The sequence below is a fragment of the Perissodus microlepis genome, chromosome 2, assembly GCF_051167445.1.
Source record: "Perissodus microlepis isolate ML-2025 ecotype Zambia chromosome 2, ASM5116744v1, whole genome shotgun sequence".
NCBI classification, from domain to species: Eukaryota; Metazoa; Chordata; class Actinopteri; order Cichliformes; family Cichlidae; genus Perissodus; species Perissodus microlepis.
In genome coordinates, this window is record NC_140462.1 from 15,070,591 (window position 1) to 15,093,758 (window position 23,168).

The window sequence follows — 23,168 nt, forward strand, 5'->3', positions numbered from 1 at the left end:
TTGCGGAAAAAAAGTAACACAGCCTCAGCTGCAAAAGAAAGGGAGCATGCATGGCAAAACATAGCCGACAGAGTCAATGCGTGAGTGTTAATTTAAACATTGATCTAGGGATTTCCACCCATTTAACACGTTATTTCATTATATATATATATATATATTTTTTTTTTTATACATTTTATTTTGTGATGTGATGTGAGCGCAGGTGCAACCCAACAGGCCCCAAACGTTCCTGGCAGCAAGTAAAAATGAAATATAAAAATATAGTCCAAACAGGTAAGGTGTAATTGTATTATGAGCCATAGTGCTTGGTCTGTTTGTCCTATGTAAATCAACTGCAGTTAGAGGCTACATTAATTTTCTTTCTGTAAGCACTTATTGAAATTATCTGAGCACATTACAAGTACATATTTGCTTACTCTGTATGCTCAAATGTGACCCGTTATAGCCAACAGATAAAAAGCGGAGGCCCGAAAAACAGGTGGGGGTCCTCCACCACCACCACTCACAGAGGCTGAGCAGTTGGCCCTCAGCCAAAACAGTGGGCGCCCTGTGGCTGAAGGCATCTCTGCGGGGACATCCTCTGAGTCAATAACCCCGCAAGACACAAGTGCCTACATAAGGGGTAAATTCAAAATAATACATGATGTGCATACATCCTTTCTTCACAGTCACCTTTGCAGTGCTACTCATTCATTTGATAAACTCTTTACCATAATGAATTACTTTGTAGTGAAGTTATTTCCCTACTGATTTTGCCTTCCCTCAGTCTTGGTTGTCTTTGAGAGCATAATGACAATGAAGTGTAAGGTGATTGGTATATGTTTGTTAATTGCCAGTTGGGCCCTTGTAAGTTATAAGTGACCTGTATAAACCTCATATTCTATCAGTTGATGGTGATGGTGTACTGCATCTGGTGCAGCCTCCTGTTGAGCCAGACCAACATGCAGTTGTGAGTACTCTTAATACTCCACAGATTATATGAGTTTACAGTAGAACAGCAATGTTGTTAATTTCTTTACTACAGGAAAATAATGAAGAAACATTGACAGCTGTTACAGAGGAGGAAGCAACAGAGACACTTTATGAGGTTTACATCTTACAATGGAAAATATAACAATTGAATAAAATGTGGTACTATAATAAAACCATGGACTTTGTATGTCTCTAACAGAGTGATGATGGAAATGAAGAGGAAGAGGGTCCAGCCACTTCTCCAACAAACCTTTCCTCAGTAAGATGTTCAGCACTGATTTACAACCAACCTAAGTAGGCATGTACTATGAATGTCAATGCTATTTTCTGTGTTTCAATAGCTCCCTGTAAAGCAGCTGTACAAGACCTATTTGATCAAGAAAATAAAAAAAATGCGACTTGGAAATGGAACACTTCAAGCAGCAGATCCAAAAAACCAAGATTGAGATTTTACTGCTGGAACATCAGTTAAGGGTGGGTGAAGTGGTCAGAGATGGACGAATTATTTCAGTGTTTGAACATCATAATAATATACTTATTAATACTTTGTGTACAGGAAATACAGGCGACCAATAAAGCCAGTTGAACAAAAAATCTGTTTATTCTTCTTTCAACATGTTGAGGTGATGGGTCAAAGGAAATGATTGTGACATATGGTGTCTCTGACTGCTCTTCCATCTTGTATGTCCGTGGGAGGGTCAGGATGTTCATGGTTTGGATCACTGCTGATGTTTGGTTCAGAAGGACAGTGTTCTCCTCTAATTGTGGCAATGTTGTGAAGAATCACACATGCCACAATAATGTCACATGCCCTTTCTGGGGTGACCCTGAGTCTTTGAAGGCACTGGAACCGGGCCTTAAGCATTCCGATAGTCATTTCAACTCTGGCTCTTGTCCTGCAATGAGCCAGATTATATCGCTGCTGTGGGCCCGGTTCAGGGTCAGGGTAAGGGGTAAGCAAATAGGGTAAACATGGATACCCCCTATCACCAAGCAAGTAGCCAGTGAACTCTCCTAAGACAGAAGGATACACTTCAGTTCAAATGTGCCTGTAGCAATTGGTCTTTATATATTTTAAAGTATTTTCAACTCACCATGTCCAAATTTTGTGCTCGGTGTACATTCACGAAAAATTTGTGAGTCATGAACAGAGCCTGGCCACTTGGCTTCCACATTTGTGATAATGTTGGCAGCATCACATATGATCTTCACAGTGCAGAGAACACAAATTAGCATCCATTACTATAATGAAATAATTTGTTAGTTTGAAATGCTACAGGGAACTATGTACCTGTACATTGATGCTGTGGAAAGACTTCCTGTTCACATAGTCTCCTTCATTTACTGAAAGAGCAATGATTGGAATGTGGGTGCCATCTATACAGCCAATCATGCCTGGGAACCCTGAAAATAAATGTAAAATTTAAGTAGTAGTTCAAGTATCACCACATCATGAATTAAGTTTTGTTCATCCTGATACCTGCAATTTTGTGGAATCCCTCTTTGATAAATCTTGTGGGTCTGTGACCGGGGAACACCACAAACGAGTACAGGAGACGTTTCAGTGCAACTGTAACATTCCTGACTGCCCGACAGACGGTAGCCTTGGAAACGTGCTCAGCGTCACCAATATTATACAGAAAGCTCCCGTTTGCAAAAAAAACGAAGTGCAATACAAATAATATGTACAGAACTGAGAGAATGTCCGCAATGTGTCACATGAGCAATATTAGGCCTGAGGATGTTATTCAAATGAATTATAGATTGTGCTGAAAAACTGTAACGTTCACACAGAAAATCATCAGGAAATGATAAAATGTCCAAACGCGCTCTAACCACTCTCTCCCGGCGGAGAGCTCTGCGGAGAATTTGGGCTCCAACATCTACTGGCTCTTCAAGGAAGGGGCACGCCATGTCTGACACTTCCTACAGTCAGGTTTCCGACAAAGAGGCGGAGAAAGTCAGGGTAAGTTGAAGTAAACCTGCTAGGGGGCAGGTTAGCTTCACGGAGTGTGTCGTCATAGTAACTCACTCAGAATTAATCTAAACTCGCTTTGTGAAACCGAAAACCCAGAGTTTTCGTTAACTCAGGGTGTACTTACTCAGAGTTTGCACTAAACCCGCTTTCTGAAACAGGGCCCAGGTAAGCCTTTCGTTGAACCTGAATGTATATGATGTCACCTACATGCACGTATAGAGCTGGCTTTATCTACCTGCTACATGTTATGGCGGTCCACCTTCATACCTGCCTCCCTTCAGTCGTGACTCTGATTTCCCTTAATGATGCTATCAAGTAAGCGACACACACACGCACACACACACACGCTCGTCCAACTCCTCCCTCTCCACATTGCCCTCCCTCAGATTTTTTTTTTTTTTTTTTTTACAAATCTGTTCTCTGTGTTGTGTTCACTTGCATTTGAGCTGCCCTGTAGACAGAGCCCGCTTCTTCTTCTTCCTTTCACTCCGCTGCGGCAACACGCCTTTTTAATTTTCTACTCGCTTCAGATTTATTTTATTTCACCCAGCAAGCGCCCCCCTCCTTTTTTTCTCCTTCTCCCTCCCCTAATTCTCTCTCCTCACTTTAAGGCAATGCTGAGTGCGTTACACCCCGTCTGTGCGGAAAAACAGAAAACAACGATCAAACAAACATTTCAGCCGACGTTACGTTTTTAGGAGGAGACGTCTGAGCCCGGCGGATCACTTGGACAGGTAAGAGAGCGCAGAGCAAGCAGAGACTGGCGCAGCCTGACGCATTTGTAATAACTGTGAGTTTCGTATTTAACCCGTGCTGCAGCCATTTAATGTGCCCCGTTTGACTGCAGCCTGTTGCGTGGACACTGAAACCTGCCTCGGTTATTGCTAAACGCGTGCGTAAATCGCCGCGTTTTACATCTATGCACTGTAGTAATAACGTTTATAGGTATTTGCACGCTTAAGAGCATGTCTGGTAGAGGAGTGCAATGCGCTGTGTGGAGACAAGTGGTGCAGAGAAAAGCGTTTTAGCTTGTATGGAGAATTATAATTTATTGGACATTTAAAGTCCAATTTTTTTTAAATTTATTTTTTGTGTTCTCCCCAGAGTGAACTGCACCAAATATTTTAAAAATAATCGGTGTTAAATTACTCCCCGAGTCAGCCTCTCTACAGTAATATCGACTGTAAAGCTATTAAACCCTGCAGGTTTCTATCTATGCTGTCATGCGGCCAGCCTTGTCCTTGTTTGTCCTGTATGAGGTCAGACACTCAAGCCACCATGCGACGCTGTGTTGTCACTACTTCCCTGCCTAAACTGTATGCAGTGCTTGTGTGTGTGTGCGTGTGTGTATGTATTGCCATCATATCAGACTCATCTAACAGTGCAGCCTGTCAGGACAAGTTCACACTCCCTCCAAGCTGTGGACTCTGTACCAGTCTAGCTAGTTTTTCTTTACTTAATATAAATACAGATAAACTGACACACACACACACACACACACAAGAGTGCACACAGCTGCATTTCCCACATAACCTGTTTTCATTTTCCCCTCTCTCACAGACACACATTAACAGCCCTCCATCTTTTATGGCACAAATAAAACCATTCACCGACACTGTAGCAGCGATTGCAGAGTCAGGGATGCACAATATTTTTACTGTCTCGGCTGTAAAATAGATAACTTTTATTATCTCGCTGCAAAGATGTGAAACTTCCAATCGAAAGCAGCCACACAAGGAAGTGAACTGAGTTTTTCTCTCATTCAAAACTGGTGAAGGGCGTGAAATGGACGAGCTGAGCTGCATGCTTCTGACTAATATGATCGGTGTTGTCCTGAGTGATGAAATAGGTTTGTTGTAAGTTTGCTTGAATGGGAGCTGTGGCGCTTTAATGAGCTGAAGGGATTACTGATACTTAACCTAATTACTCTGCTCCGTCTCTCTCTCTCCTGGCTGCTGGCTTTTGCTCTCATTCTGATTTATGGATTGTTCGCTTTTTTAATCAATCACCTGCTCATTGAGGTTGTCCTGGTGTGCACTCCTATAAAAAAAAAGCTGTCTGTTTGCTGGGTTGTAACCTGCAGATAAGTGGTGTGCTTTCACAGCTTTAGTATTTTGTTTCATAACTACCTGTGCCCTCTAGAAGTAGAAATCACCAGGCTTTGGGGGAATGAGGAAACTCCAGATTAAACAAAAAAACTCCCACAGGAAACTCAGAGATTCTCGTGTGAAACCAAAACATTTTTTCCAGGGTACAGTTTTAAAAATCCCACACGGTCTTCCCCCGGTTGGTTAAAGGCCATTTTCGCTCAATCTAACATTAATATATGATCAGATGTAGGAAGTTCATCCACCCTGCTTTTATTATTCTATTGTTGTTTCTGTCAACACGCAGCATTAACCAGTAACACTCAGCTTTTAACGACTGAAAATAAACACAAAACAGCAGAGAAAGGTCAGTTTTAAGCCACTCAAATTGGACCGCTGGGGAAAACACTAAAATGCTCCATTATGCAAAAGAAACACTGGATTGTTTTTTCTGTATCTTGTACATTTTTATTGGTATTAGGCTACCTGCTAGTGTGTCTGTCGAGGTGACAGCCGGCCCATGGGCCAGACATAATGCAGACGTCAGAGCTCCGTTGAAGGTTATGCTGTCGGTGCACCCTGTTTGATGACGGACGCAGTGCGCAGGTGTCAACAGCAGCCAGCGTCATCAGTCCTCCCCCATCCGTGAGCCACCTACGTGTTGACCCCCACCTGCTGACTCCTTGAGCCCCTCTGCTCACTGCAGACACCTGGAGGACAGGCAGCGGTTTAATCACTGTTATAACTAGGGCAGTCTGTATTTATTCACCATGCTGCATCCCTGTAATCACCTGTTTGTGCCACGTCGGCTGAGATTATTTATGTAAAAAAAAAAGTACACTCGTTTGTACAGCTCGACTTTAACTAAGCAGGAATGCAGATCATCAGTTTTCTAATTAGATAGTCATCGTGGCTCGTCTCTGTAGCCCTGGTTGCGCAGGTGACCCCACACACTGATGGCTGTAGTCCTCATTGCAGTGGGCTCATCGTCCACCCCATATCTGATCTTATGTAGAAGTCTAAAATGCGCATCCCAAACATAAATAAAAGTAATTTGTTGCTAGAAAACTAATCAGCATCTTTTTTTTTTCTGTTTTGCATTGATCAATATTTTTTAAGCAAAAGTGCAAAAGGATGTCAATGTGATGATATAGTATTAGATTTCCCCCTTAAGAGTTATCTAAAAAAAGCCCTTAATCATCATGTTGTTTGACTCTTTGTGACCTTGCAGTTGTGTCCACTAACTCACCCAGTCTTATTTGCCACTTATTCTGACGGGCCTTAGCAGACTTGCAGAAGCTTAAATGTGCCTGCTGCTTTTGCAGATTCCCAGCAGAGCTGCTTAGAAGACTTTAGTTTCTCTTTTCACAAGTCTAAAAATGTTGAAGTTGTTTTCCTTTGTTCACCTGCACGTAATTTCTTTGCTTGCTAACAAGCAAAATAAGCGAATCCAACATTGCCACAATGGTGAAAAAACCAATGTTGATTATGAATTGACCTATAAACAACTGCTTCCCTCAAAATGAAGTTTAGTCATAACATGAGTGAAAAGACGAAGACAAAAAGTATCTGGAAATCATTAATTAATCAGAGGATCCAGGAAGTGTATTTTAAGAAAGTTAGTTTCATTAGTTAAAATCAGTTTATCTGTCAACCAGAATTAAGGTAGATTACCTCCAGCTCTTGGTGTGTCAGCATGGCCATAACTTACTTTTTATAAGCATGATATTCATGCTTTAGTCTTTAAATAGCAAGTCATTGTATCCCAACATTGCAAATGGGATTATTTGTCAGTGTAATTGTGCATATATACACTTCATTAAGACATTATTATTTTATTATACACATAATAAACCCTTTCCTGGATATATTATGTTTAATCACTGAACAACACTTTGTTATCTGTGGTGTTTGAGCAGATAATTAACATTAATAAAACTAAAGTATGCAGTATCACACCCACGTTTCCTGATCAGCATTTAGGTGTAAGAACCTTTGAAGCCAAATTCTTTCTCTTTCATTTTTTCTTAGTCGATCCTTTCACTCTGTCTGCTTCTTCATTCCGTGTTCATTGGCTTTTTGTTCGACTCGTGTGTCTTGTGGTCTCCTCCTGTCAGATCTATTGTGGTAGGTCGGGTTTTGCAACATAGCAGCTTAGCAGTAGATGTCAATTGTAGACTGTGTTTAAAAACACATTGAGACTGTTGATATGTCAATGTCTTATTAGCCTGAACTATTTTTAACAGAGATTACAGTTTTTCAGCTGCAGTAGTATGTTAATGAGTCCTGGTTGACCGGTTGACCATTTTACACCGTTTCAAGTGTTTTCATGATGTTTTAGAGCTATATATGAAGAGCAAAGGTGTGGGTCTGACAAAGAAACCACTGACAGTGCATGCTCATTCCCGTGATCATGGTGCGTCCTGGATAATCCTCCTCTCCGACTCTAATAATCTGACTATAATACACAAAGTTTCTGTCTGTCTGACTGTGTGTTTGTTTCTTTGTCTACAAAGGGTCTTTCTATGCTATCAGGAGTTGGGCAACGAAACTTAGAAAATAGATAAATCTTAGGCCCCTGAAGGCTCTTAGCCAAGGATGGGCAATTGATTTTCCTTAAGAGAACCACATATGAAACTGGGACTGTTGCAGAGGGCCGCATCAATAAGCTTATAAAGAACTAAAATTAACATTGAGCGGAATTAAATTCAAATTATAGGTGTGGCCCTCCACGACAATCTCAGCTTTGTCATGTGGCCTCTTGGGAAGATGTATTGCCAGCCCCTGTTCTTGGCTATGTCCTATATTATGTCATCATCATGTTGCTTAACAACCTCCTAGCAACAGGCTAAAATGACCTGATTTTTGGCATTTACGCATCTGTAACACCTCATAGAAACACCCCATTCATTTTATTTCACAATAACGTTTACTATACAAAAGATAAATTGTGCTTAATACATTATGATGCCATCACATTGCCTAGCAACCACCTTGCAGTGGGATAACGTATGACCCATTTTTAGCATATACATAACATCTACCAGTCTTATTTATTTATTTTACTTTTTTTTACATAAAGGACATCAGTTTACCAACAGCAACAGGCCAACGAATGCTGAGGTGTGTTGTTGTGATTATAATTTACAGTTCAGCTCATAAATTCAGTGTTTTTCAATTCAATTATATAGCAACAATAATCGCCTCAATACACTTTATATTAAAAGGTAAAGACCCTACAAAATACAGAGAAAACCCCAACAATCAGATGACCTCCTATGAGTGGTGATAGTTGAAAGGAAAAACTCCCTTTTAACAGGAAGAAACGTCTGGAAGAACCAAGCTCAGGGAGAGGCGGCCCTCGGCCATGACCGGTTGGGGTGAGGTTAAGTACTCTAGGAACAAGTAAGCCTGCAGTCTGAGAATGAAAAGCTCTACTGGGGTGATATGGTACTATGAGGTCTTTGAGGTAAAACGGGACCTTGCATGTGATGAGATGGATTTTAAATTCAATATTTCATTCAATAAAGTCAATAGGAAAGTGTTTACTGAGGACATAGATCAAGTTGGCCAAGCACTTTTTTTCTCATAGGCTTCTACACAACCAGAAGTCTTTTTATAACCAGAGAGGTTGTCTCCTATGGACCATTAAAAATGATGCAGGTTTCGGGCACTTCTTACATTAGCTTCACTTTTCAGACTTGATCCACCTTTTGTACTCTCTCTAGTATCCATCCATTCATCCAGCTTTCTTATCTAATTCAAGGTCGTGAAGTGGTTGGAGCTTATTACAGGAAAGCTACCCATCACAGGGCAACAAAGAAGTAGCTTAACACTTATGGGAATGAATGCCATGAAATTTCTGCAAAGAAATGTGTGGTTTCTGATGAAGATGACATTTTAAAATTTCCAACAGTATTAATGAGCAGGTACATGTTTGCTTACTATAGTCCCCTACCATACGTTTTGCCAGGATACTGGGCAGTGGTGCCTACTAAGTTAACATGCACAGCCATACAGTGTTAAAGTATGTACTAGTTTGTTAGGGTTATATGGGAATCTTGCAGTATTTTGCATGTAGCTCACAGTATTAGCATGCAAGAAGAGCGTCACACATATCCACTTGGAAAGGAAAGGATTGTCAATTCATTCAGAGTACTTCTGAATAATTTGATACTCTTAGTTTGCAGTAAAAGTCATCTCTTCTTTTCCATTTAGCTACATTTACATGCTCAGTGATGTAGGAGCAGCTCCCACTTATAAGTAACTAATTAATAAAAGTTACTTTATCACTTGCAAAATGTCAGGTCTGCTAACTCAGGCGCTCACTGGTCTATTTATGACCATGCTGTAAAAAAACAAACAAACCAACACCCCCAAGTGGCCATGTCACATTCAACCCACTTACACATTATTCCATGGCTTTAATTCTCTGTTTTTAACTGTTCCCTTTGTCTTGCTGTATCCATAAAGGCCTCAATAGCGGCAAGAGGTAAACTGAGGAAAGCAGAGTCCCAGCAGCTTGTATGAGGAAGTAAAAAATTGTTCCTGTGTATATTCAAAGTTGCCCAGTGCAGTGTAAACTAGGCTGCCATTGGAGGAGAGCCAGTTTTTCAATGCAGCTTTCCAAGAATGGTTGTAACGGCAACTGTGCGCCATTTGGTGTCTGGTGTGGCGAGCGCGAGGAGTGTTGCTGAGGAGCATTTTGATGATGTGTGTTGCATACTGCTGAGCTGTATCATCAGGATGTGCGTAAGCAGAGGCGTTTGACACTGATGTGGACCTGAATGAAGGACAGGCAGAGCTGCAGGAGGAGGAGGTGCTTGCCTTGTGCCCCTGAGAAAAGTTTCAATCGATCTATAGGTAGGCTGAGAGGAGAGAAGAGGCACAGACAAGCAGAGTGGTTAAAGCAAGCAAAGCAATTGCTGTACCTGCTCATCTCTCATTCCTCTTTTTTTGGCTGGGATGTGTCTTTGTTCTTGTGTTTGAAGGTGGGTGTATCAATTCAGTTCCCACCTCCCCCTTATCCCTCCGTCTCCCACTCTGCTGCAGTGTTCTCCTTCTGGGCTGTGTATCTGCATGCTCACACACACACACACACACACACACACACACACACACACACACACACACACACACTCATTCCCTCACATTCTCCCCCCCCCCCCCCGTCGCTTCCTCCGTCTGTGTCTGCCGCCATCAGACGCAGGGACTGATAATATCTGCTCCAACGCCCTGTCCTCCTTCCCCTGTTTTGTTTTTTTATTTTGCACTCCTTCTCTCCTGCATCTCTTCTGTTCTTAATTCATTGGACATGCACTCAGGTTTTAAACAGCATAGCCTTCTTTCTCTTCAATTTACAATTTAAAAAGTCCCCCCCAAAATGCAGTCTGGACCTCCTCTTCCCTTGAGAAGCTGCTAGTTTCTTCTGTGTGCATGTGTCACCTCTCTGATCAGTATCTGTATTCACTTAGTGTCTGGACACGTCACTCTGCTCCTTCAGAGTGAGCAGCACAACAGGCTGCGTGCATCATCCTTGCATCATGCTGCAGCAGAGTGCACAGTTTGGATAACTCCTCCACATCTGTGAGAAGACTGAGCTGTCTGGTTTCAGCTCAGGGCTCTTGTACAGCGTGGATATTAGCATGTGGCTCAGCCATGACTGCCATGACTGTGCTTGTACCAGTGAGGAGGGGGGAAAAATCAGAGAGGAACAAGGACAGGCTGTGTGAAGGGAGGAGCTGAGCTTTAAACTGCTCTGTCATTGGTTAGTCACGTGCCCTGCCTGCCTGTAAGAGTCTGCCTGATTGGCTGCTGCTCTGCATTGAGCAGAGCAGCTGCAGTTGTGATGAACTACCCCTTCTCTCTCTGCCCTGGCTCTGCTTTTCCTGTCTCTACCCCTCGCATTAATAACTGTCTGGCACTCATCTGTGTGGACCAGCGTGCCAACCTGTGCCACTTCAAGGACACCTCTATCCGCTGTGTGTTTCTGCGTGAATCATGTCAAGTTAGTCAATTACTTTCTGCTCCATGGAGCTCACCGGAGTTAAAGTGACGTCTCCACTGCCTGCAATCTCCCGCCCTCCATCCTCTCCCTCTCTCTCCCTCTCCCTCTCTTGTATCACTTAATCAAGACATACTGTAGCTTGCCCTTTCCTGTTCACCGCTGCCTCCCTCCCTGCTACCCTATTTGTTTGCCCTCGTCTTCTCCTCTTTGGCTGTTTCGCGTCCACCCTCCCTGCCTCGTGATCCTCGTCGCCCTCCGTTTAAACAAACTCCACACCAGGTTGTAGCTCTACAGTCACGTTCTCTCCTCAACAGGCTGGTGTTTTGTTAACGCTCCTCTGTTTTTGCAATCCACAGCAAGGCAGCAAGCAAGGACATGCAGCAGAGAGGTCAGTGAGGAGGAGGAGGAGGAGGAGGATGACAGCAGAAGAATAGGAAACGGACAAGGAGGGATGAGAAAGAGACTGAAGTAAGAGGAGGAAGTGGAACTCCAAAGTGCCTACTGTGAGGGTACGTCTGCCGAGTCTGCTGGATTACAGCGGGACGGTGTGTGTCTGGCCTTGAATGGAGGCTGTATTTTATCCTGACAGCCACAGAGTCATCCATCCCACGTTGCTGAGCTGCAGTCCCAGCATACCCTGAGCTGAGCAGCCACTTCGTCTCATCATTACAAGGACATCTCCGTGTAAGACTGTCTTTTTTTTGTTTTATTTTTGTTTTGTTCTTGTTTTTTGTTTTGCTCTAAAGAAATCTTTAGTTTCCTTGTCAGGCTGCCCAAATATAACTAAAGTAGAACTACAGTGAATGCCCCAGCCTGGCCATGTTGACGTGAATGTAGTGGTGATTTACAGCAGGCTGATACAGGTGAATGCACACACTCGGCGACTCTGCGATCCAAGCGACATGCCAGAGTGATGCCCTCAGATTAGTTTCCTTTTTTTCTTCCTTTTTTTTTGAGACAGAGCTGGCCTCTGCTCGCAGTCAAGCCCCTCTATATATCTCACTGCAGTGAGACTTCAGCTGCCACTTTTCCCAGGAAGAACTAATAAACATCCCCCAAAATACACCAACCAAAAGGACTCGCTGCCTATTTGCACTGAGGAGAAACCGAAAATATTTTTGCTTCTGTTTCCTCTGTGTTGTGCTGGGGGATTTTTTGTCTTGAATCACCATTAGTCACCCTTGCTCTCATCAGACAGTTTTCCGTCAGTTTGCCCACCGCCGCTGCACAGCGTCTGCGAGCGTCTCTGATGGCTGTCAGCATGACCATGGGACGAGACACCAAATGGCTGACCTTGGAAGTGTGTCGTGAGTTTCAGAGAGGCACCTGCTCGCGGTCTGACGCTGAGTGTAAGTTTGCACATCCCTCACGGAGCTGCCATGTGGAGAACGGCCGAGTCATCGCCTGCTTTGATTCGCTCAAGGTAACTGTGCTACAGACACGCTGCTCTAATACAGCTTGTTTGTTTCCACACATTCATTGTGCTTCATGTCAAGCTAGTCAATGGCGTAGTGAAGTATTATATAGCTGAATGACATATAAACACATCCTGACGTACACACAAACCAGGATTTTGTGCAGTGTTTCAAATGAGTTTGCTCGTCTTTAGCAGGAAAAACACATCACGTAGCGATACGTTAGGATTTGCGTGGTCCACCCCTTAAACCTATCAAACTATGTCAGTTGGTCATAACTTTACTTAACAATATATTCTAATTTTATCTTTATAGTGTAAATCTCTGTGATTCTGGGCCTGGAAAGTATAGGGATGTGTGTTATTTCAAGTCTTAGTAACATTTTTCTGTAGTTTTTTAAAAAATTGTATAATGAAGGAAAAGTGTGTTCTCTTCACGTCCCACAATGGCCTTTTTCATTCATGAGAAAAACAGCTGTAAATTACATATTTTATTTTGTCACCATTTAGCTAAGATAAGAACACGTCATCAGGGGTTTACTGCCTGTAAAGAGCGTCTGGCCTCCCCCTAAGGGGAAAATCACCAAGACTGTAATAAAATTCTTTTGAGCTATTTAAGTTGGGAGTTATTTACTTAACTGTAAAGTACGTTTTCATCTATCGAATTGCCGGAAATAACAGCATAGTGCATAAACTTAATGTAAGTAAGGTAACAAAGACTCTTTCACTGTTTGTGACAAGTTGTGGCCAAAGGCCTATTTTGAGGTACAAAAAAACCCTGTTCAGGTATATATATATATATATATATATATATATATATATATATATATATATATATATATATATATATATATATATATATAAAAGAAAGAAAATTCAGGCCCACCAAAAGGATTTTGGCCTTTCCCCCAAAAAGGAAAACCACCGAGACTGTGATACAGAATATTTTTAACCAGTTATTCTGAGTGGCAGTTTCATTTACTCAAGACTAAAATATATTTTTATTTCACAAATGCCAAAAATATTCTGTTAAGTGAAGTAACACTGACTCAGTTTCTTATCTATTTGTACTTAACATTAGTTAGTCTCCAAAAGGCCTGGGAAGCCGGGAAAAACCTGTGATAGTGAAACACCCTGTAGTTTAGATAGTCTACTGTATGATAAAGAGGAACTGCTGACAATCATTTCCATACCTGTAATAGATTAGAGCCCAGCTGATACATTCTGTATATCTGTCTGTCTGTCAGGTTCTTGGCTGATGTTATGCAATTACAGATGTATTAGAGACACCCTATTTATCTTTTCCTACATGCGCCATTTTATATGATAACTTTTAACTTTATGATAATTTTTTCCCAAAGAACATAATAGAGAAAATATGCTTGTAGTAATTTAGAAATAGTCTTATTAGTGTTTGCAGCACATGCAGCAGAGTAGCATGAACAGACAGGATAGATGAAGGATAGATAGTTTTTTAATAAAAACCCCAGCATTTACACTTTTTATCATAGCTGTGCATTTACATACCTGTGTATTTATAAAATATCATTCAGTATTAATATCAGAATTGTTTTAATTAATAGAAATTGTCATCAGCTGTGATTTTCACAATAAAAGCTCTGTTATGTCTGGTGACATTTGAGAGTAGCTTTATATTTTAAACTGAAAATCACAAAGTAAAGTTTTTTTAAATTATTATTTCTGATTATGAATTACTATGTATCATTTGGCTGCCTCAAATATCACACCCCAAATAGTCGCATTAGCTAATTAGCCGTTTTACTGTCTCCATGTAAAATGCTGTCTTTTTTTAAAAAAACTTATAGTTTAATGTTACCATATTGATTTAGAGGTGAAAAAACATGTGTCTGGTTACTGTCTGGGTCATAAACCTTTCAGCCAGATTTTTATTGGCCATGGTATATCTGGTATAACCAGGCATGAGTCTTAATAACTAAATACAGATTCTGTGTTTATTTGTAGCTAGATAAACCAGGGAATGACATCTGGTTTTCCAGATATTTATTGTTTCCGCTCAGACCAGGCATAATTTCTCGTAAAGCGGCTCAGCTGATGCTCTCTGTTCCTCCACCACCTCTGATGTGGGCTAGTCGGTTGTACTGCTCCAGCATCTCTGCCGCTGCTTTCCTCACCCCCTCTCGCTCCTCTACCACAGAATCACAACACTAGCGCTGCTCGCACGCTGTGTAAAAACAGTCTGAAACGTGATGCATTTTAAAGGAGCTACATCTCTCAATGGCCAATTATGCTAAAATCCAGAATACACTGTTGCTCCACTCGTGAGCGTGCATTCGTGTTGATCTATGCATGTTTGTCCACCAGCTTTCCCTCAGTGAAAAAGTGAGACTCGGACAAGGGGTTTTCTGTCTGAGTGCAGCTGCTGTCTCCTCGTTTATTGAGTTAGAATTTATTATTCAGCCATTTTTCTGTGTTATGTCCTCCAGAGAAGGGGGGAGTTGGAGAGGAGAGAGAGAGAAAGAGAGAGGGGGCCTAGCAACAGCACAGGAGTGCATACCCATTGGATAGTTTGATCTTCCTGAGTGGCACGGCTGTTTTTAGCACCGAGCAACAGCCTGGCCCTTTACTGGTCTCACTGACAGGAAGAAGAGGCTGTTTGAAGCTCCAGGGTCACGTTGATAGTCTGAGAGAGAGCTGAAGCTGGTGACGAAGGTCAGATCAGATGGTTTTAACATACAGTGCCGCCACAGAGTGTGAAACCATCTTTTCTATGACAGTGTTTCTGTCTTCGTTGTTGTTCGGGATTATGCTCAGCTGACAGTTGTTGCTTTCAGTTGACTGACTAGAAAAAACAAGGAAGCGTCACGCGCTGTCCCAGGCAGAGCCGCTCTACAGCATCGCTCCTTCCTCCTGCTCCCCGCCCACCCCTCCCTCCTTTGTTAATTTCATTTCTAATGGCTTCCCTCATCATCATCCCTCCCATATCTGGCATCTCCATGCCGGCCCAAGCCGACCGCTGTCATTCTCTGTTGCTCCTCCATTAGCTCTGTCTGGTTGGTCTGAACCCACTGCCCGGGGGGGGGCCTTGCCGCCTAGTTCTTTTTACCTTGTTAACTGGAGTGCTGCTGTCATCTCAAATGATTAATGTAGGCACTGCATCTTCCCACCATGCTACTTTTCAACCTAAAGATGATTCAATAGCAGTGTCACCTTTGAATGACATCATCGAAGGACTGCAGCTAACAACATTTTATGCTATTTAGATTTATGAACTAATCTTTGTGGTCAACTAACCTAATGTGAAGCGCATGAAGAGCTCCAAGTTTAAAAGCCAAATTCTTCTTTGAAATCAATTTTTTTGTCCAAAAAAACCAACAATACCCCAAAATATTTGGTTATTTAAGATGGCAGAAGATCAATTGAATAACTGAGACATAATTTTAATAAGTTTTATGTTAGTGGATGCCAATATTTTTAGAACTGAATACATAATCTGGATTAATTGGTTCATTGATTGTCTAATTTTTTCATCTTCACATCATTATCTGCTATGAGAGTAACCTCAAATAATAACATTTAAAGGTGAGCCATTATGGTTTACCTGAATTATAGTGAATCGTGTTACAATGGTAGGTGCCAAACTTGGCAAACGTTTCAAATAAAGAGGTCGATAAATGTAAAATTAATCTGTCTGAGCCAAGGTTCATGGTTCAATCAGACCCAATATAAAAGATGGACATTACCTCCTGATCTGAAAAGCAAAGCCAGTAAGGAAATTTCTTAAACTGACATTAAACTGGCTTAAACTTTTTAACGGCCACCAGGTGGCCATATATATGGTTGAACAGTTCTGGGAAAATGGCCCCAAACCCTCAAGTTTGACCTTATTTCCCGAGGATTTCATGGGCTCAGTCACTCATTTCAGGCCACACTAAATAAAATATTAATTTCATTTTGTAAATTTTGGTCATTCTAAATTTCACAAAGGAGGATTATCCAGGTATCCTAATCAGTTAATAAGTTGTCAATCACGAGTGTGGTTTCACTTCACTGTTATGAATTTGGATTGTAGGACTGGTGAGGACTGAGGCAGGATAACAGGAGGCAGACCAAAAGCCATTTGTTTAAGCTGATATACCAAAATCTAAATCAATGGTGAACATGCAGGAAAATTAAGAGTCACCAGGACATAGACTAAGGAGGAGGACCGGACTATTTATACACATGAGATAATAAGGGAAGTACACAACTCATAAACAAAGTAGCAAAGTCAAAAAGTCATGCAGGAGTACACAATGATGACCGCAAAGGAAGATCAACAGACAGCAAGACAAAGACTAAAGTAAAGGATTGGACTATTCATACACTCGAGGTAACAAGAGAGCTGAATGAAAGAGGGTAACAACACAAGTAAGAGTGATCACACAGGTGAAGACAATCAACGACAATGGGTCAGGAGGGGAAGTTAAACTAAAAGTTTAACACAGGAAACAGATGCTCAGCAAAGTAAAACAGAAAATGAATAACAGTGAAACAGGGAAATGCCAACACTGAAACACTGAGGGGACTAATAAAATATCATAAATACAAACTACAAAACTAGAATTAAAATATCACCAATATCACTCCTTACAATCCGAAGGAATGACTGAAAATTAAAGTTTAGCAATAAACAAAACAAAGAATGAAGAAACCCTGGAATGATCAAACTGAGAGTACCTCCAAAAACAAACAAGGATCCTAAACTTAAAAATTACTCAAAACCCTGAGACCAGCTGAAAATAATAACGACATTCATGGTAGAGTCCAGCTGTTTATATTCTTTCATTTGCATGATGTTAGTGAGAACTTACACAACAAAGTAAGTAAAAATGTAAGACCAGGCCCTCATCGCATCAATGTTAACAAATACCACTGTGAATGCTACACTGATATTCTAAACAGTTGGATTTGCCAACATAATCTAATAACAATGTCATAGTTACATCAGTAAAATGCATAGTATATGTTTGATATTAATGCAGAAAAGTCTCCATGTACTCTGGTTATTCTGCAGTTACAGAGCAGTATTATTGCAGTCTTACCAGACTTAGCAAGAAATGCAATGTTGGCATTACATATGTGTTTGTATCACGATATCCCTAATATTGTTATGATGGGCCACATGAGGGACAGCTCCACCTATCTGGTGTTCTAACCTTGTGTTTATGAAGGGCAGCCAATCAGAAGACGGATTATGTTGAACTGGCAACCAATGCAAAGGCCACTCTAGCTGAGTCCAAGAATAAAAAAGGTGGTGGAAATGAGCGTAACAGGTCGTCTTTAACTGAAAGAAAGCATCATTTGTGTTTCATGTTAATATTGTTTACAGTGCAGTTCTGTCATTGTGTGCCACAGAGTAGAGCTGCGCTGTGATCTTTTTTTATCGACGTCCTAGCTCTCTCTTCTCTCTGCGCATCAGCAGCACACTACTGTACAAACAGGGACTTTCTCTGTGTTGTGTAGTGTGTTGCCATGGCTACCAAAAGGAGATTCCTGACCTAGTACTCTCCTCAGCACCGCTATTCATTGGCCTCTTTCTCTAACCCAGATGTCACAGCTTTCATAAAGGTTTTGTATCAAAGTTTTCTTTATTTCTTTGTGTTTCTGTCTGGATCGTGCAATGCATAACGTCAATGCACCATTAGATTCATTAATAGATACTTTTCTTTCCCTCTGAATTGGAGCAGGCATGCTGGGCTCATGGGACTCTCTCTTCATTACAGTCTCATCCCTAAACACACAGCTCGCTGACGCAAAGCTTGCTCCGGTGTAGGCGAGAGTGTTTTTATATGCCTGTGTACCATCATGACCGGTTTTCAGGCGGCTGCGTTGCTGTGTGCTCTCGTGCTTTTTTGTCTGCTGTGTGAGGTTGTGTGAGTGGATGCTGGTGAAGAGACACTGCGGCTTCCCCCTATTTTTATAGAGTTATCCTGCTGCTAACACCCTTTTTATGTGCCCTCATCTCAGCATGTTATCCATCACCATCAGAGCCTCTGCACCATGACGTCAGCTTGTCTTCAGATTGTATTATTGTCCGCTGCTTTAGTGCTCTCGGTTTGCTCGTGATCACCTAACTCGAGGGACTTTCTGTGGGTGTGGTTTGATGACAGAGCATGTTGCCGAGGCTCAGCGGAGGTAGTTTAGCGGGTTAACGACTCATCTGCAGGAGCAGACAGATGCTGTCGGCCCAGGGGTTTAATGAAGACTGCAGTTTCTCCTCTGAGTGTGCGTTGACCTGCAGTGTTCCTGCAGCACCATCTTCACCTTCCCCACAGTCTGCCAGGGAGCAAGGACACTGCTTTAACGGCATTCTGGGCCAAATTGATTGCTTTTAGATAAATGGGTCCAAATCTGATTTAGAGTTTGTCAAAAAGCCAGAAATGACAAGTAAAAAGGAGCATGAAGAATGACTTCTGATCAAAACGGGTTTTGGCCACGGCTGCTGATGCAGGATAAGATTCGCTGGTAATTTATGACTTTATTTTTTCCCAGTTTTCTGAGATGATAAATTCAAAATATCCACGTATTGTGCAGTAATGAGATTATCCTCAGTTGCATCTGTAAATCCACGGCATTGATTACAGAGTGTAGCTAGAACCAGCTGAGTTGTAGTCTCATTAGATGATCAGATAAAAAAAAAAAAAAAATGGAGCTGGCATTTCGGTGTCCTACGATGTTTATCCAATTTAATAATCTTTTAATTTCTATTCCATGATAATGCAGAGCTGTGTGATATTTGGAAATGTTTGTTTTAATATAAAGCCCCTGAATTTTTCATTTCTGTTGATTAGAAATGGCACATTAAAGAAGAAAAGTTGTGAAAATATCCAATCAAACTCTGAAAATTATGGATAAAAAGCCAGTTGTGACATCATTGTAGTATTGTAAAGAAATGAATCGAGTTTCATTCATTTATGTTTCCTTAATGACTGACTTCAAAGATTCTTTCTAGAGGCATCACAAGCAATACCACATCGCGCATGTAAATTTGGACAATTAGCATAAAAGATTATAATCTGTGAAGCACATTTACAGATATAAAATGTTTAACATAAAGGTCAAGAGTGGATTAATGGTAAATCAGAGCTGTAGTCATTTTAAATAACTATTATAATTTTATAATTATTAATACTTTTGGAAATTATATTAATTTCTTTGTTTTTCTACACTATATTTTACACTATGTATTTATAGTTTATTGTGGTTTTATATATGTTGATTTATGTTATGAATGTTGTAAAATGTGAATGTAAAAGCCCAATAAGGGACAAGGGTCGTGAATTAGCAACAGTTATAAACCCATCGTGCAGCACATTGGTTTCATGTGCCGTAGTGGAACTATGTTAAACTACATTTTAATTAAATAAATAGAATTAGAAGTAACCCATTATAAAGCCTTTTTAAGTTTACTTAAAGCTAAATCAACTTAGATGAAGAAGATCAATCAAAGTGCTTGTCAGATTTTAGATCATTCAGATCAGCTTATCAATTGTAAATGCTTGTTTTAAAGCAATGCATTATTTGACTTATTTACTCCTTATACAAAGCAATCTGTTAAAGTACCACTGCAGCAGTTTCAGTGAAAACCAGTGCAAAGAGTACTGGATGGTGATTCTGCACAGGAAAACAGGCTGCTTTTTCTTTATGTGCTGGCTGATCTTTGCTTTTGTTACCTAAACTGCTTCTGGTGATGGCACAGGCTTAGCAAAAGCAACCCTCCCGGTAACAGTTTCTGTCCCTGGTAGGTTTGTGCCTTTTCAGGTGCTGTGGCCAGGTGTACTTGGTTTAAATCTATACACAGTGTTCTTTTTGACTGGCAGTTCGTGGTTGATTTACAATAACATTGTTCACAACATCGCTGGAAACATTGTTACCTTGAAAGAATTTTTTAATTTCTATCACTTTAAAAATGGTATATTCACTTCCCTTTGTTCTTATTACTAAAAGACTGATATAAAACAACTCTGGTACAGAGACCTTACATTGCTAGAAACCCCAACATGAATGTCCAGGTGACGTTCAATAAACGCATCCAGCAAATTTTGCAGCTATTTTCTTAACCAAGGCTTGAATTCAAGAATAGGAAATCAGTTACAAATAAAGATGCTTATTACATAAGCTCACGTACTGATGGATGTGTCTCTGTGTTCAGTAGATTATCGTATCTATGTTTTTTCTTTGTTTTTATTTTTTTTTTAACATTTTTTTAATATATTATTAGAAAGAAAAGAAAAATCACAAACAGAAATTAATAATTAGTAAGGACTGGTTCCCAACTATACTTTATAAATCTAGTCTGCATATATGAATTGTAGGCCTATGTACAGTTAACTCATAGTTGAAATGCTTCTTGAAGATATCATGATTCTTTGCAGACCAGCTTTTTTTTGGCTGATGCCGTTCTGTATCAATTCATCTGTTATATTAAAGCCACTTTCGGCTGCTTCCTTGTCACAAGAGCTCACCACAGCAGGTAGCTCCACATGTTTGATTTAGCAGATTTTTACGCCGGATACCCTTCCTGGCGCAACCCCCGGGGGACTCATATCTCCTTCCCTCTGTTATGTCAAAATGTACAAATTTGGCTTGTGAGTTTATTTTTTCCTGTAATGACTGCTTTTGCTTTTTCACTCATGCACTGCAATGTTTTTCCCTTATTTCAGAAAATAGGTTATTTTATTTTATTTTTGAGCTGATATCTTCCCGAAGGAGATACTGACTCTATCATAGAGGACGGTGAGAGTTAAGCATGTGTTATCAGCCTCCAGCTTTATCGCATGTCACTTTAGTTTATTTTTCTGCTGTGGAAAAATCCAAAGCTGGCTCAAATACAGCACCTGTCGTTTCACATTGCCTCAAAAAATGACTTAATGACAAAATGAAATGATTATATCCTGAGAAATTTAAAAAAAAAAAACCCACCTTTGAATATTCGTCAGAACTCTTTTACAAAGCGGTTGCATTTTTCTCATGAATTATGCAGCAGAAGCTCTTCTGGGGCTTCATTAGTACTTTATTCACCAAAATTTATAAGGCATAGTCATTAGGACTCCTCTGAAAGCACACTAGATCCTTGATGTTTAGTGTAACAAATTACACTTGATTATATGGATGACTCCTCTGCTAAACTTGAATCGGTTGCTCTGATAAGAGGTGATTTTTATTTATTTAATTATTTTTGAGTGGGAGTGAGTTTTTGTTGCCTGCTTAAAGCTTCTATGCTCATCCTTCCCGTCTCCGCTCTCCTCTTCAGGGGCGTTGCACACGCGAGAACTGCAAATACCTGCACCCACCTCCGCACCTGAAAACCCAGCTGGAAATCAATGGGAGGAACAACCTGATCCAGCAGAAGGCCGCGGCAGCCATGTTGGCTCAGCAGATGCAGTTCATGCTGCCTGGAACACAACTGCAGCCCATAGTGAGCAGCCCATCCTAAACTATGACTCTACAGTAATGCAGTCATCAAAACACCGTGCCGTGTGCAAGATGTGCGCTAAACAGACAACAAGGAGTAGAATAATATTTCACTCTATCAATGCTGGTTATTTCTGTCCTCTTACATACATAAAATAGGGAATAAAAAGAGCCTTTTTGTTTTTAAAAAGTGTTTGAAAGCCAAAGTTTCTTACTGTACAAGGAGAATCTTGCAGAATCTCAAGTGACATTGAAAGTCTTTTATGTATTCTGCCTGCTCAGCTTTTTTTTCATGCTTGTAGAAGTTGTTTAGGCAGCTGCATTGTTCTTATTCCTGTAAAAAGCAGTGCTGGCAGTCAAGCACTTCAAGCCTCCTATTGAAAGCTCTGCCATAAATTGTCTCTTTCTTGTTCTCTTTCTTTCAGACAACATTCCCAGTGACACCCTCTCTGGCAACGAGTCCCAGCATGGCATTCAGTCCATATCTGAGCCACATGGGCCCAGCGATGGGTTTGATGCCTGAGCTGCTGCCCAGCACTCCCCTGCTTGTCCCCGGGAGTCCTACCGGTCTGGCAGCCATGGGAAATGGCACCTCCGCACAAAAACATGTGCGCACAGACAAGCTGGAGGTATGCAGCCAGCGTGCAGTTGTTGTGTTTCTATGTTTGGTGGAAAAACGCTAAAAGGTGAATGTTGATCGGTGCTCCCGCCTGCCCCGCCAGGTTTGCAGAGAATTCCAGCGCGGGAACTGCACGCGAGGTGAGAACGACTGCCGCTACGCTCACCCCCTGGAGGCGGGCATGGTGGACTGCAACGAGAACTCGGTCATTGTCTGCATGGACTATATTAAAGGCCGCTGCAGCCGAGACAAGTGCAAGTACTTCCACCCTCCAGCTCACCTGCAGGCCAGAATCAAGGCTGCACAGCACCAAGCCAGTCAAAACACCCCGTCCTCAGGCTTGGTGAGTCATCCTCGACACTGTGTCTCGGTACTTTTTAACAAAAATAAGCATTAAACATGGTTTAATGGTTCAGAAGAAAAACATGCGTGTAAGCCAACTGTAAAGCAAGCCAACCTCTGCCATACAGCTAAATCTATAATTTGTTGGACATGGATACAGTTTTTGTTTTGTTGCTCTGTTTAATTAATAGCACTGCTGGGTTGAATCAAGATGTAATTGAAGTTTGGATTTTCAGCTTTCATTTCTAGGGGTTTTACAAAAAAATTGCATCAGCTCTTTGGGAATTACAGTTTTCAGTTTTGCCACCTCCATG

At 41.1% G+C, this 23,168-nt stretch overlaps 1 protein-coding gene and 2 long non-coding RNA genes across 9 annotated transcripts in view; 2 read left to right on the forward strand and 1 right to left on the reverse strand.

The window, feature by feature from the left end:
* The first annotated feature begins 849 nt into the window (after positions 1-849).
* Positions 850-1,446, forward strand: LOC146392538 (uncharacterized). Its single transcript, XR_014802038.1, has 3 exons — positions 850-1,087; positions 1,172-1,231; positions 1,314-1,446. It is a non-coding gene; the product is annotated as an uncharacterized LOC146392538 (long non-coding RNA).
* Positions 1,447-1,549: 103 nt separating this feature from the next.
* On the reverse strand, positions 1,550-3,316 carry LOC146392539 (uncharacterized). The gene is made up of 2 exons (XR_014802040.1): positions 2,067-3,316; positions 1,550-1,986 (listed from the first exon to the last, which is right to left on the reverse strand). It is a non-coding gene; the product is annotated as an uncharacterized LOC146392539 (long non-coding RNA).
* A 38-nt stretch (positions 3,317-3,354) lies between these two features.
* The window catches only part of mbnl3 (muscleblind-like splicing regulator 3), a 36,851-nt gene continuing 17,037 nt past the window's right edge, over positions 3,355-23,168 (forward strand). For 2 of the 7 annotated variants that reach the window (XM_084949294.1, XM_084949301.1), the window contains exons 1-5: positions 3,355-3,684; positions 11,401-12,467; positions 21,733-21,897; positions 22,319-22,522; positions 22,616-22,855. In XM_084949294.1, coding sequence (XP_084805420.1) covers positions 12,294-12,467; positions 21,733-21,897; positions 22,319-22,522; positions 22,616-22,855 — 783 coding nt within the window. In that variant the 5' untranslated portion in view covers positions 3,355-3,684; positions 11,401-12,293. Of the gene's footprint in view, positions 3,685-10,914; positions 11,324-11,400; positions 12,468-21,732; positions 21,898-22,318; positions 22,523-22,615; positions 22,856-23,168 lie in introns of those variants that run through there. The other 5 variants (XM_084949266.1, XM_084949288.1, XM_084949272.1 and 2 more) reach the window with 4 other exon arrangements.